Genomic DNA, 14,156 nt, shown 5'->3' on the forward strand with positions numbered 1-14,156 from the left:
TCCTTTTATTGAGCTACATCACAAAAAAATGTTCGTGTAGTCTTACATGACAAGAGAAAACAAGCGCGCGAAAATTCATTCATGACAACCGACTGCACACCAGTAACTCGATAAAGTTTCATCTTCAGACAACTGTGAAGACAGTTTCGCATTTCTGGCAGAAGGACGTCGGTCATTACTGTCAAAAGATTTGTCTGTCAAAAGATTTGCTTTGTAAACATTAGCACACACGTCAGCAGCGTACACCCATGGGCAAATAGTAGACGCTAAATTAACCAATCAGAGCGCGCGCTTTGCTTTAGTTATGTTATAAAATACGAACATCGTCATAATCATACGCATACTCAATTCTGCCCGCAGTTTTGTTTCTCGTATTTAACATGTTCAAGCGGATTTCAGATTTTTGGTTACTAAAAGCAAACAAAATCAACGTTGACTTGAAGTTTGTTGTACAGCGTGTTGCTTTACCTCTTAAATGGCAAAAACGTCCTATATATTCAGTTTGTAACGTTGCATCAACACCTATCTACATTTAGCCGCCATTTTATCGCTTGATACAAGGCCTCGCGCCAAAAATCGAAGAGAAGGAATTAACAGATAAAACCGTGAACGTTTTTCACGCTGCATACCTTCAGGGAACTCAGACTGCTCTTCTTCTGTTACCTGGCCGTCTGGTGGGGAATGGACAGTGAAAGTGCGGTCTCCAGGTGCTGGCCGTGATAATTCCACCATGAGACTGTTACTATGTTGGTCAACCACGTCATCTTGCCCAGGACCGGAGTTAATGCGATTCGTCAAATGTACTCGAACTGGATCAAAGCCTGAAACGAGGTTTTAACGGATCCACGTTATCATACGAGTGTAGTAACAATTTTAAGATCAGGGAATAGTTTCAGTGGCTTTTGATGTGAAAATAGCATGAAAGGATAATTAATGCTTTAGGAAACTCGAGGAAGCGAGACCTACAGAACCGTGTGGTTGTTCTCTTACAACGCGCATAAATGACGCGTTCTGCCTAACTACTCAGGCAGCATTGACGCGTATTCTATTTAACAATTGCATTATGAGTTCGAGAGTTCTATCACGCATAGAAATCGAGAGCAGATAATATAATTGTTTTAGCACAAATCTACCACTCCTTCAAACTTCATCTAAATCCTCTTCACAGACACTTCGAAAACGCAATTAAGCGGCTGTTATTTGTTAACAACCGCTCAGTTCTAGGCTACTTACTATATACCACAGAATAGATAGTAAGTAGCGTAGCCAATCAGAGAACGGCATTTGGGACAGGACGCTAATAGATTTATACTAATAACGCTTAGATACGGACTGCCATATAACCAATCAGGTTCGAGAACACTGTTTAAGTTTTGATAAGCGGTAATACCACACACGTACCTGTGTCTTCTCGAGCCATCTTCATGGCTGACACAAACCATGATATGTCTTCACCGTCAGCATTCCTCTGATACTCTGCCAACATGGCGAGGACGTCCACAAGATCGCACTGAACCCCAATGTCTTTGGAGAGAGCATAAGGTTCGTCGGAAGGCAACGACTCTGCATCTGTCTCTCCAAAAGACAAGGCACCAGGGCTCTCAAGGAAATCTTCAGGGAGATGTATGAGATCACCAGGAGCGTTAGCAAGTTGTGTCTCATTGAGAATATGTACAGGGGATGACTCTATGTCTGAATGTTCATCTGTCGGTGTGGCGTCCACTTCATCAGTTTGTCTCACAACAAGATGAATAGGATTAAAACCTGTTCGAGAATCAAACGTATACAATGTACGATAGAGATCGAAAATAAGAGTCAATTACAAAGTTTGACAAATACATTCTGAACAGAGTACACATTGAGTAGACTAAAACTTTTCCAAGGTTTGAAGTTAAGTTAAGCAGCTTAGTAAGCCCTTTTCATAATCTTCTCCAAAAGTTTAAGACTCTATCTTCATGGCTTACGACTCTTTTAAGACATATCTTTAATAACACAATTTTAACCCAAATGGTGATGTCACTTTGCAGTTATTGCAAACCCTGAACTAAGCCCATGCATTAGAAGGTAACCAGGCAATCAGTTTATGTAGAATTTTAGATCCATGCTTTACTGTCGGTACCATAATCTGCAAGTCACTCGATGATTCAAAATAGGCGTTAAGCGAGTCACACCTTACGACGGAAGAAAACATCGTTTCACAAACCTGGTGGGATATAACCGAATGTGCAAACGCTTTTAGGATTTTAATTGGTAGAATCTAATATTACATCCAGAGTACAACACTTAAATAATGTTACTATGGTTATATAACAAACGTCACAGCGACAGTTTTGTTTCATTAAAGAGCTCGTGGAAAAGACAACGAGCAGTTACCCTAGAAAAAGTTAGAATATTCAAATTTTTCTTGACCTATTGTTTACCATGGGTAAGCTGAATGCACTATGCGTTTTAGCCAGCCGCAATTCATATCTGAGTTTCTGAGTTTCGGTTATAGTTAAACTGAAGTGTTTAGCTGTACATAGCTGTACGATTATTTTTTTTAAAATATGATCATTATTTTTAAAATTCTTTTTGGACATCAAGAAAGTAATTTGGGCTTCAAATAATAGATTAACTAAAATTACGGTTCGTATTTCAAAAACGTCATTTTTCATTCTCAGAATACCTTCATTAGGCTTCCCATTTTTTCACACGTGCCAAAGTTTATCTGAAGAGTTTATCTTTAATTCCCTTTTTCAAATCTTAGCCAGTTGAGTGTTCTTTGTGTGGTTAAGAGAGCATTTTACAACAGTTTTATGGTTTAATTTGAAAATTAACAACATGCAGAATGAATTTATATCGCCTTTATTTCACATTTACTTTTGGTAGGAATTTATTACAGTTTATACTGACATGTATAACTTGGTAAATATTTAAATTATTGCCCGCTCTTCTTCGATTTAGAGTGAAACTGATCTGGCACATGCACATGCACGAGGCACAAAACTGAGCACAAACCTCCATTTGGTTGTGTCATTTTTAAGGCGCTCACAAACCACGCTGGGACATCTTCGCCTTTTTCTTCAGCCTCCCTGCTTAGTTCTTGCAACAGTGAGCCGAGACCTTCTAGCTCACACTGAACACCAGTCTCAACTTGCTCTGAAGTAGTCTCCATGATGCTATCACTCGGATGCGTTTCCCTTTCTTCAAGGTATTCCAAGTCGGGCAATGTTAACTCCGTCATGACTCCAACGTCTTGTCTTTGGACGTCCTCTCCTCCGTCGTCTTCTTCCTCGTCCAAGATGAACTCAGGCTCATCCAAGACTGGAAGATAGTCCAGTTCTGATCGTAAATCAACCAACGTTTCGGCTTGGAAATCTTCGTGACCAAATTCCTTAAACAAAGGAGTAGCTCTCATTTCTGCGGTACTTTCCAGTTGGTCTTCAAGATCTCTAATATCTGAAAGTGTTAGCTCTGTTTCTGTACCCTTGTCATCTTTCTCAACATCACCGTCACTTGGAGGTTCTCTACTGCCATCGCCATAGACATCTCCCAGCACCTGAAGGTAGTCAATATCAGAGCTTGTCAAGTCTGTTATCACCCCCTTGTCATCCTTAGGTGCTAGCATTCCTGATAGATCACCTCCGTCTCCACTGATCTTCTTCAAGAGATTTTCAGCTTCTTCGAAGTACTCCAAGTCAGCAGTTGTCAGATCCGTCATAGCCTCTGCATTCTCTTTGCTGACTGCTTCTTCAGCTCCAGCCACGCTGTTCTTGTAGAGAAATTCAACCTCTTCCAAGTGCTGCGGTTCAGATTCGGTGAGTTCAGTCATAACGTCCTTGTCTTCCTTGTCAGGTTCAATAAAAACCCAAGATGAGTCTGATTCCTGTGATTGTTCATGCTTCAATCTTTCAAACTCTCCCTCGACATACTCTATATATGACACTGTCAGTTCTGTCATTGTCTCCACATCACACTTTTCAGTCATGTCCTTTGATTCTTGAGCAAACTCGTTATCTTTGTACAAGCTTTCCAATTCCATCAAGTACTCCACATCGTCGTGCGCTAGTTCAGTCATGATTTCCTTATCTTCTATTTCCTTTTCCAGACAGGAACTCGCTGCTTCCTCTAGACATGTCAAATCTTCGATGGTCACATCTGTCATTACATCTTTCTCCTCCTTCTCCGCAGAATGTGCTCTTCTGTACTCGTCAAATTCCACCATCGTTTCCTTGTAGAGTACTTCAATATCTTCATAATACTCGAGGATGTTACCTGTCATTTCAGTCATAGTGTTCCTACTGTGTGTGTTGTCACTATGATCACTTATCGAAGAAGACCTTGACCATCGTCTCCACTTTGGTGTTTTGCTTCTTTCGTGTTCAGTGGCAGCTGATTCCAAACTCTTCAGGTCATAAGCGTTCATGTCCGTCATTGTTCCTACACTCAATTTGTCCTCCAGGCCTGCTTTACTTTCTGATTGTTCTTCTCTGTCTTGCAAGCATTCCTCGTGTGCAGCTTCCACATCCTCAAGGTATTGAAGATCTGACACAGTTAAATCTGTCATTATTTCCGCATTTTGTTTCTCTACGGTGTTGGTATCTAGCTCATCTTGTTTGTCAACAAGACATTCCTCGTGTGCAGCTTCAACATCTTCCAAGTAGGTTAGATCTGATACAGTACTAGTCATATCCGTCATAATTTCTACACTTTGTTTCTCCACATTTCGCGCATCTAGCTCTTCTTGTTTATCAGCAAGGCACTCTTCATGAGCAGACTCAACATCTTCCAAGTATTGTAGATCTGTCACAGTTAAATCAGTCATAACTACGGCATTTTGTTTTTCTACACATAATGTTTCTAATTCTTCTTGTTTGTCTTCCAAGTTCTGAAGATCTGAAGCAGTTAAATCTGTCATCATTTCAGCATTTTGCTTGTCAACACTTCTTGCGCTGGTTTCTAACTCCTCTTTTTTATCAGCAATACATTCCTCGTGAGCGGCTTCCACGTCTTGCAAGTACTGAAGATCTGACACGGTTAAATCAGTCATAACTTCTACACTTTCCCTCTCCACTCCAAACCCTCTCGCCTTCAGCTCCTCTTCTTTATCAGCAATGCATTCCTCGTGAGCTGCTTCAACGTCTTCCAGGTATTTTAGGTCCGACACCGTTAAATCTGTCATGATTTCTATATCTACTCCATTACCTCCAGCTTGTAACTCTTCCTCTAAGTGCTGAAGATCTAAAACAGTTAAATCTGTCATCATTTCAGCATTCTGCTTGTCAACACTTCTTGCGCTGGTTTCTAACTCCTCTTGTTTATCAGCGATGCATTCCTCGTGAGCTACTTCAACTTCTTCCAAGTACTGAAGATCTGACACGGTTAAATCTGTCATAACCTCTACACTTTCCTTCTCCACTTCAACCCCTCTCGCTTCCATTTCCTCTTGTTTATCGGCAATACATTCCTCGTGCGCGGCTTCCACGTCTTGCAAGTACTGAAGATCTGACACAGTTAAATCTGTCATAACTTCTACACTTTCCCTCCCCAATCCAAACCCTCTCGCTTCTAGCTCCTCTTGTTTATCAGCAATGCATTCCTCGTGAGCTGCTTCTACGTCTTGCAAGTACTGAAGATCTGACACGGTTAAATCTGTCATAACTTCTACACTTTCCCTCTCCAGTCCAAACCCTCTCGTTTCCAGCTCCTCTTGTTTATCAGCAATACATTCTTCGTGAGCTGCTTCAACTTCTTCCAAGTACTGAAGATGTGACACGGTTAAATCTGTCATAGCTTCTACACTTTCCTTCTCCACCCCAAACCCTTTCGCTTCCAGCTCCTCTTGTTTATCAGCAATACACTCCTCGTGAGCGGCGTCAACGTCTTCCAAGTATTGCAAGTCTGACGCAGTAAATTCCGTCATAGCTTCAGCATCTTGCTTCTCCGCACTCCGGGCTTCTAACTCGTCTTGTTTATTAACAATGCACTCTTCGTGAGCAGCTTCAACATCTTCCAAGTATTTAAGATCAGATACGGTCAAATCTGTCATTATCTCCACACTTTGCTTTTCCACATCATTCCTTCCCCTTTCAAGTTCTTCTTCTCTGTCTTGTAGACATTCTTCATGTGCGGCGTCAACCTCCCCCAAATATTGCAAATCCATCATCGTGAATTCTGTCATGACTTCTACATCTTGCTTTTCCTCGCTCTCCACTCCACCTTTCATTTTCTCTTCTTCCCTGTCAAGCAGACACTCCTCGTGGGCTGCTTCCACATCCTCCCAGTATTTCAGATCTTCAACAGTCAACTCTGTAGCCACACATCTGTCTTCTTTGTGAAGGGCATCAAATCCTTGTACGGGACAACTTTGATGAAGTTCTCCTGTTTCTTCTAGAAGATCAAGGTCGGGAATAGTTAAATCTGTTGCGGTACCTTTGTCAGCGGTCTCTGTCGTTGCTTCCTTTTTCATGCTAGACCTAAGGTAGACATCTTCCACTTCTTGCAAATGGCCTACATCAAGAATTGTCAGATCTGTTCCCGTGCATTTTTCGTCTTTTGCCGCATCCTCTCCATCACTACCAGCCTTTTGCCGATAAAGCTCTTCAACTTCCACCAAGTATTGCATGTCATCCAAGGTAACATCAGTCATGCTTTCTTGTTCCCATTTTTCCACTACAGGTGCTGATTCCATCACACGGGCTGCATTCTCGATGTAGAAATCTTCAAGCTCTGAAAGTTCAACAAAAGTTAGGTCTGTCATGCACTCTTTGGACTCCTTCTCAGCATGACTCAGAAGAGAATTTGAATCAGAATCCACTTCATGAAGATGATCCTTGTACAAGCTTTCCAAGTCTGCGATATCCTGCATGGCTATATCTGTAATGCTCTCCTTGTCGTCTTTCTCCACTTCAAATTGAGCTAGTTTGTTTTTCATCTCCTCCAGGTTCTCCCTGTAATCTCTGTAGGTGTTCTCAAGGTCCTCAACTTCTTCCCACACACCCTCAGTCATGTCACACTCATCTTTGGTCTCTGTCATTCCCGGATAGGTTTCTAACACGATCTGTGGTAAACCTTCGTTGTCTGCGAACTCTGGTGCATCTGTCATGGTTTCAGCTTCTTTCATCTCAACGTTGAACTTGGCATTGACGAGGTCTTGCAAAGAAATGTCAGTAGAACTACCCTTTTCGTCCTTCTGAACTTCAAGGAGAGCAATCTTCTCTTCCAAGTCTTTGATATGACGTTCGTAGCCTGAACATTTGCCTTGTAAGTTGATTATATCATTCCAAGCCAGCTCCGTGAAAGAAATTTCAGTGCAGCTGCACTTTTCGTCCTTGTCAACTGCAATCAGCGCAAGTTTACTTTCCAGTTGCTCGATATTACGTTCATAACTACAGCACTTGTCTTCCAAGTTGACAATGTCATCCCATTTCAGTTCCGTCATCTCGCACTGATCTTTTGTACAAGTAAAGTCTTCTGGGAATGTGTCCAGCACAATTTCAGGTAAAGTCTCCACAAGATCAACTGAAGAAAGCATAACCTCTTCCTTCTCTGAATTAAATTTTGATTCAGGTTCACGAGCGTTCTCAATACACTCAAAGTATTTACTTTCCATCTCGGCAAGTTCTGACAAAGCAAGCTCGGTCATAATACCTACTTCGCTCTTACGACTTTCCATTTCCTTCGCCTTTTGTTTAAACTCATTGCTTAAAGACAGATATATGTCATTATTTGCCTTTTGAACAAGTTCTTCCCAAACTATCTCTGTAATCGTTTCTCTGTCATCTCTGGATTTTATTACTGGTGTTTCTTCACGATATGTTTGATAGTTACTTTCTAATTCGTCAAGCTCTCCGCGATCAAGCTCTGTCATTGTTTCATTATCTACTTTTTCTACCTCACCTTTACTTTTTCCAACCGTAAATTCGGCCGGTGACAATTCCGCAAGAATGTTTCTGTGTGTTTCCTCCAATTCTACCAAATCTTGCCAAACAAGATCAGTCATGCATTCTTTATCATCCTTTTCCAGATCGAACAGGCCGCCATTTCCCCCGGGTCCCTCTGGAAAGCCATTCAGGTATTTCCTATACATATTTTCCATACTAACCAAGTCCTCCCAGATCAGGTCCGTCATACAACACGTGTCTTCTGTTGGGACTCTTAGATGCGCATGCTTAAGGTGATCCGTCGCTTCTAGCCGCTGGTCTCTGTAGCTTTCTATTTCATCAAGCTCGCTCCACTGAAGATCTGTGAGCGTCTCTTGGTCGCAAGTGAACACTGATAAGCTTCTGGACTCATCGAACTCAGACTTCAGGGACTCGCTGTTGTACTAAACATTAACGGAAAAATGTTATGCTCAGTAAATGAAGACGACTTTAGTTCGATATCGATGATAAAACACGATGTCAAACATGGGTTTAACCGTCTCATGATAGGAATAATGTAAGACTCTTTCGCAACACTTCAATCACTCCCATGGAGAAGTGCGGTGTGATGACCACAACTGTCGATGCGAAGCTCTACCACCGAGGTCATGGGTTCGAATCCCGTTCAGGCCTGAATTTTTTTTTCAGGCTTAAATTTCACAACTGCTTAGGTTGTGTATATCACTGCGACGATTAATCATGTCTTCATATCTTTCTCCGCAGTTCAAATATATGATCTTTAATATATTCACTTAGTGAATTGACCCAGCGAAAACGATAGTAATGCAAGCCTTGAAATTGAGCCCTTGTGTAGCAATGTGTAATCTCTCCTTCACAGTTCAGATATATCCTAATTAGAACTAGTTGTCAACTATCAGTTCGTTCATTCTCATTACTTCGTATTGATATTGTTTGCAGAAGTTAGATGCCGATCTATATTACGCTGATCAGGGTGATGGACATATCACAGAACAGAAGAAGGTTTGATCAACTTACACCCAGGTCCAAGTCCCGGACTTTGTCCCTTAATGCAGACTCCGTGATTTCCATGTGATTGATTTTCTATTTGGCAACAGGAGAAAAAATGTACATAGCTCAGCTTTCATTAATTTTATTCACCACAATACTGAAAGTTTAGCTATATGGTAAAACTGGTTTGAGACAAACAACAAAGCATTATTTAATAAGGGTATTATGAACGTAACCTGTTTGACTAGAAGGAAATTATATCTAACCTCAGCCATTGATTCTAACATCGCCCTGGCTTGCTTCAGAGCACTTTGTTGTACTGGAGACAACACATTTTCCTTCAAATAAAGAAACTTTTTCAGTCACGTGTGAACAAAAGAACCTATTACAAAGCATCTCCTATATAAAATTACGCAAAAATATGAATTTATTTTACTAACAGTATCATCTTCTTTTAATTTCTTAGTCAGTCTCCAGCGACCCTATTCAGAGATAAATAAGCTTTCACAGAAAAAATATTTGAGTGACAAAACATTCTTAAAACATGCTTTAAATGTATGTCGCGACTTTTAATAAGATGTTCTTAACATTTTCATCTCAAGCTGGAAGGGGTACGCACGAGAGATGAGGTGCCACATCTTTCCTGTCACAGGATTTTTCTCTAACGCTGTAAATGTAACCCTAAGTCTGTTTTACCGGCAGTTGTAGCTTCCCTACTGTTAAAATTTTAGCTTCTCTATGGTATACAGAATACCATTTTTTTAAAACTTGATATTCTGTATTTCCCACCTTCTCTGTTTCTAATTCTTCTAGACAAGCTTTGATTTCTTCCAGCGATAGAACAGCAGAACCGTTGTCCTGAGTAAGAAAAAAGACAGATCAGTTACCAGAGACTACGAAAACAAAGTATTAGACTACACAGGCTATTGTTGAACCTGCATATTCAACAACTAATAGATACAATCATATTGCATACGAATCTTATCGGATGACAGTCGTAAGCAATATGATTATGGGTCTTACTTGTTGAATATATAAGGTGAACATGAGTCCGTGCAGTTGACGAGACATCTTGCGCCCGATCTTGCATGACAAGAAAAACCAGCTACATGTTTGAGAGTTAAATAATATATCAAAGCACTTTACCATCATTCTTGGAGACGGAGATATTTCAAAATCATTGCTTCTGGACCTTCTGGAATCCCAGTCTTCTGATCCTGCAGTCTACATAATGCATTGACAGTAATTAGTTACAATGAAGCAATTGCAAACAATTACATGCGTTTACTCGGATTCAAATTTCTTGCGTTCTCAGACTTCTCGCAACGCCTGCAGCGTCTCTTACCAATCATAGAATTTATGCATTGATTTAGTTTCTTCATAGTCAATCCTTCGGAGATTTGTATCAGATTCTCTCCTCAGGTGTCCAACATTATTTTTGCGGCATCAACTGTTCCTATTATAGGAAAGATGAGTAACGAATACCCTTCACGTTCCAGAACTCCCCTTCCACAAATAGTTTCCAATACACTTCTCAATAATACGCTTTTGCTACTAAAAGAAGCACAGTTACGTTACTTTGAAATATTTTGGCCACGTACAAAATCACCTTGAAATTGAAGGAAACCTGAAAATAATAGTTTACTAAAAAAAAAAAGCCAAAGACATAATAATAAACCATAAAGGAACAAGGATGGTTAAGGATGGAAAAGATTAGCATGGATTACAAACAACGAACTTGATGCAAGAAACGTGCCGACTAGCTCCTTAAACACCACATAAGGCTGTTTTGAAAACGCAAGGATTGCCAAAATCTTACGAATTACACTACATATAACTGATAAAGAGAAAAACTGAAATTTGGGTTCACCCTTTTTACCACGCGCTTGACTTCAAATGACGTCTTACAACGCGAATATCAGCTGTTAGCAAAATAAAAATAACTTACAGACAACTGTGACATTTCTTCCAGTTCAAACTCCAGCAAATCTCTTTGATCCTGTAGCTCTCGCATGTCCTAAACAACAACAAAAATAATGTTAAAAACAGCTTTAAAACACAAATTTTCCAGCTGGTTTCCTACAGCGATTCAGCTTATGATAGTTACCTCATTATACTTGGCCAGTTCACCTTGTGCTTCATCTCGAGCTTTCTCTGCTGAGATCAACTGAGGATAGAGAAAAGCAAAAAACACTTACTAACAGAGAAAGCTTTCTTACAAAAATTAAGATTTAATTGTGCAATAATTATCAACTGTATAAGAGTTGATGAGTTATTACCAAAAGCACCATCAAATAGAAAGTTATCAAATTATTTATATGTTTATGGTGTTTGCAGTAAAGCTGACAGTTACATGTAAGTGCATTAAACACTCCTTTAAACCAGCAAGAACTAGAATTATAGTGAAAACCATACCATGTATACTGACTCAGAGATAAGTTTGAACAATAAAATTAATTGTTGAGAACACATGGGTTATTGACCAAGCATGAGGTCAAGATGGCTGGATGTTGGCAAAGTTCTTTTTTTTTGCCTGTTGATGTGACCTTGACTCTGTCTCGGTCCATAAACACACAAAAAAGAACATGGCCAATATCTAGCCATCTTGACCAAACAAGCTTGGTCAATAAAGGATTTATTATATTGAAAAAGAACACTATTTTTCTGTGGGAAACAGCAGATAATCCCGAGTGGGCAAGAGAGCACCATCTTGCCTGCTCAAGAAGCCAATCAAAGCACAGGAATTGGTTCATCTTGCCCGCTCACAGAGCTAGTCATCTAATAACACTGCTTATAGCTCTGCACAAGTTATAACCTTCCTTGGTCAAGTTGATTCTCATAATAACTCCAATAATAAAGTGATCTTAGTTTTCTTGTTTGCCATTTTGTTGGCCAGTGTATCACAGTAACAAAGTAATAAAATGCAAAACTAGTGCAAAAAAGAGTCAATGCCAAAAAGAGAGCATACCACAGAGCTGGTTTGGTGAACCAGTTAGTTTTATTTCATAATTTACAGTAGCCTTACAACCACGCCCACAAATTCATGCACATGACACCACGTACCTTCTGATATAAATCCTTGTTATCTGCTTGGAGTTGAGACATATCCTCTGAGCCAGTAACCTGCAAAATGTATTGTCAGTTTGATCTTTATATAAAACCAACAACTTTCTCTGCTTTGATTTATGGGTATACAACACAGACACTCCAGCTATTGTTGCTAATTGGGTGGTTCCAGAAAATATACATACCTCCACAAAGGATGGTTACCTGGTTTGTGCCCCCCCCCCCCCCCCTCCACTTTCCCCTAGAATTTCAAGTTTAGCTTTATATTTTCCCTTTACAAATTGGGCTGTAGAGACCCCCACCCCCACCCCCTTAGAATTTCCATTGACCATTCTTGGTGTGGGTAAGGATATTTTCTGGACCTGCACATTGTGAGGCACAGTCCATTTGGATGTAAAAGGATGTCTTGCTTTCTGAACAGCATAGCAGTTGATCACAGCTTGTTTAGAATGTCTTGTCATGTGAGTGGCAAAGATAAAAGAAACTCGATAGAGATCAAGATTAACTAACAGATTGTACTACCTAAAACAATAATGTCAACAAACCACATTGTCAATTGGTCGGGGTTTGGTACAGTTTGCTTAATGCCTCTAAAGTTTACGATCTGGAATTGAAACCTATAAAACTGTTGGCAAAAATGAAATAAATTTGAGACATCTACCTGTTGTCAATTGTCCAATGTGTTCAGATTTTGCATTCTTGAAATCACAAATGACAACCATGCCAAGTCTAATTAGATTAATTAGAAATAATTCTCAAACTGAAAGGGGAAACATCAGCGAGATGGCAGTACCTGTCCACTATTATTCATCATTCTCTCAAGCTCATGAATTCTTGCTTGGCTCTCAAGTAAGTCTGATTGAAGCTGTTGTTTCTCCTGTGGCAAACAAACAGAATCCTACATCAGTATACAGGTACCAAGCTGTACAAAACAGAACCTTTTATATTATCTAGCTGCTTAGAGTACAAATGTCATGGTAAGGTTAAGTATCAACACTTTTTTACTGTAGAAGGGCCAAAACACTATGGCACATTTTCAAAAACTCACCATTATCTTCACGTTTTTTGCATGCAACTTTTCTCAGTGTTTATTTTGCTTCATTATTACTTTTTGTTCATCCCTCTTCATGGGGAGATGAGTAATTTTGAGGTTCATTTTTTGAACTTTTATCAATTAAAACTGACTCAAAATATTGAAACATAGTTTCTTTAATGTTGCCTTATTGAACCATCTGGAGTTTCTCAGAGCATGAAAATAAATAATTGATTAACAGTTAACTTAGGGTTAATTTACCTTGACAAGGATAGTTACAGAATACTGAATCAGTTAAAACAAATTTCGCAAAATTCAATGGCTTATTCATTATTCAGGATTATGACATAATTATAATTACCATTTCATCTCTCTCAGCATCCACTGCACTGCCAACATGAGCTTGCAGGAGTGCATAGGCTCGTTCCAAAGCTAACAACTCTTTGGCTAGCTTCTTTATTCTTTTGCTGTCAACATCATCACTGGATGACTAATGATAAGAAAAAAAAAATAGACTTTTCAACTTCTGCATTAATTACATTTGTAGCAATTTTTCGTGAAGCTAAATTAAAACAGTACTCAAATGTTGCTTTGTAATAACACTGGGAAATAACACTAAAGGTCAGAACTAATAGTTTCTTATTTAATCAGAGCAGACAAGGTGTTTCTTCAAGTTTGATGTCACAGAAAACCTTCACAGCAGCCTTAACATAAGCTGATTTCAAGTCAGGTTACTGCAAGATCTGAACAATGATTGTCAACAAAGGGAAGCATAATCTGTGACAACAATCCTGCTGAGAGTATTGGTATGCTGTACAGCTCAAATGACAACATACAGTCTGATGACTGACCAGTGAGTGCACATGGACAACACAGATCTGTTACTAAACAACCATGACAGGGGTTTCACTGACATTTCCAATAGGAGAGCAACTGGTTTTCACAGGCCAAACATTTTGAACTGAACTTCTTTCCTCTAGATGGTCAAACCAGGCTGGCAAAATCTTCTTCACAGTCAGTTAATTTTCCCTGTGCATAGCCCTTAATGAAACCCCTGCCATGACCTCATTAAAGGGGACATGGACTAAATCACATCAATTGATAAACCAGTTCTGTTATGAGAAAAATGCATGGTTACAAGATGCCTAAGCTTGATTTGAGCAATTATTAGCTTTAAGGTAGATTTT

At 39.6% G+C, this 14,156-nt stretch overlaps 1 protein-coding gene across 8 annotated transcripts in view; it reads right to left on the reverse strand.

Moving 5' to 3' along the window:
* LOC110065284 (uncharacterized) overlaps nt 1-14,156 on the reverse strand; it is a 59,337-nt gene that overhangs the window by 37,314 nt on the left and 7,867 nt on the right. For all 8 annotated transcript variants that reach the window (XM_089289953.1, XM_089289974.1, XM_089289970.1 and 5 more), the window contains 12 exons: nt 13,331-13,459; nt 12,730-12,813; nt 11,934-11,993; nt 10,978-11,037; nt 10,819-10,887; nt 10,017-10,094; nt 9,660-9,728; nt 9,137-9,208; nt 8,898-8,963; nt 2,998-8,305; nt 1,402-1,764; nt 630-821 (listed from right to left, as the gene is read on the reverse strand). In XM_089289953.1, coding sequence (XP_089146079.1) covers nt 630-821; nt 1,402-1,764; nt 2,998-8,305; nt 8,898-8,963; nt 9,137-9,208; nt 9,660-9,728; nt 10,017-10,094; nt 10,819-10,887; nt 10,978-11,037; nt 11,934-11,993; nt 12,730-12,813; nt 13,331-13,459 — 6,550 coding nt within the window. The remainder of the gene's footprint in view (nt 1-629; nt 822-1,401; nt 1,765-2,997; nt 8,306-8,897; nt 8,964-9,136; nt 9,209-9,659; nt 9,729-10,016; nt 10,095-10,818; nt 10,888-10,977; nt 11,038-11,933; nt 11,994-12,729; nt 12,814-13,330; nt 13,460-14,156) is intronic.

Source organism: Orbicella faveolata, unplaced genomic scaffold, assembly GCF_042242905.1.
Source record: "Orbicella faveolata isolate gen_17 unplaced genomic scaffold, um_ofav_v1 contig_1, whole genome shotgun sequence".
NCBI lineage: Eukaryota > Metazoa > Cnidaria > Anthozoa > Scleractinia > Merulinidae > Orbicella > Orbicella faveolata.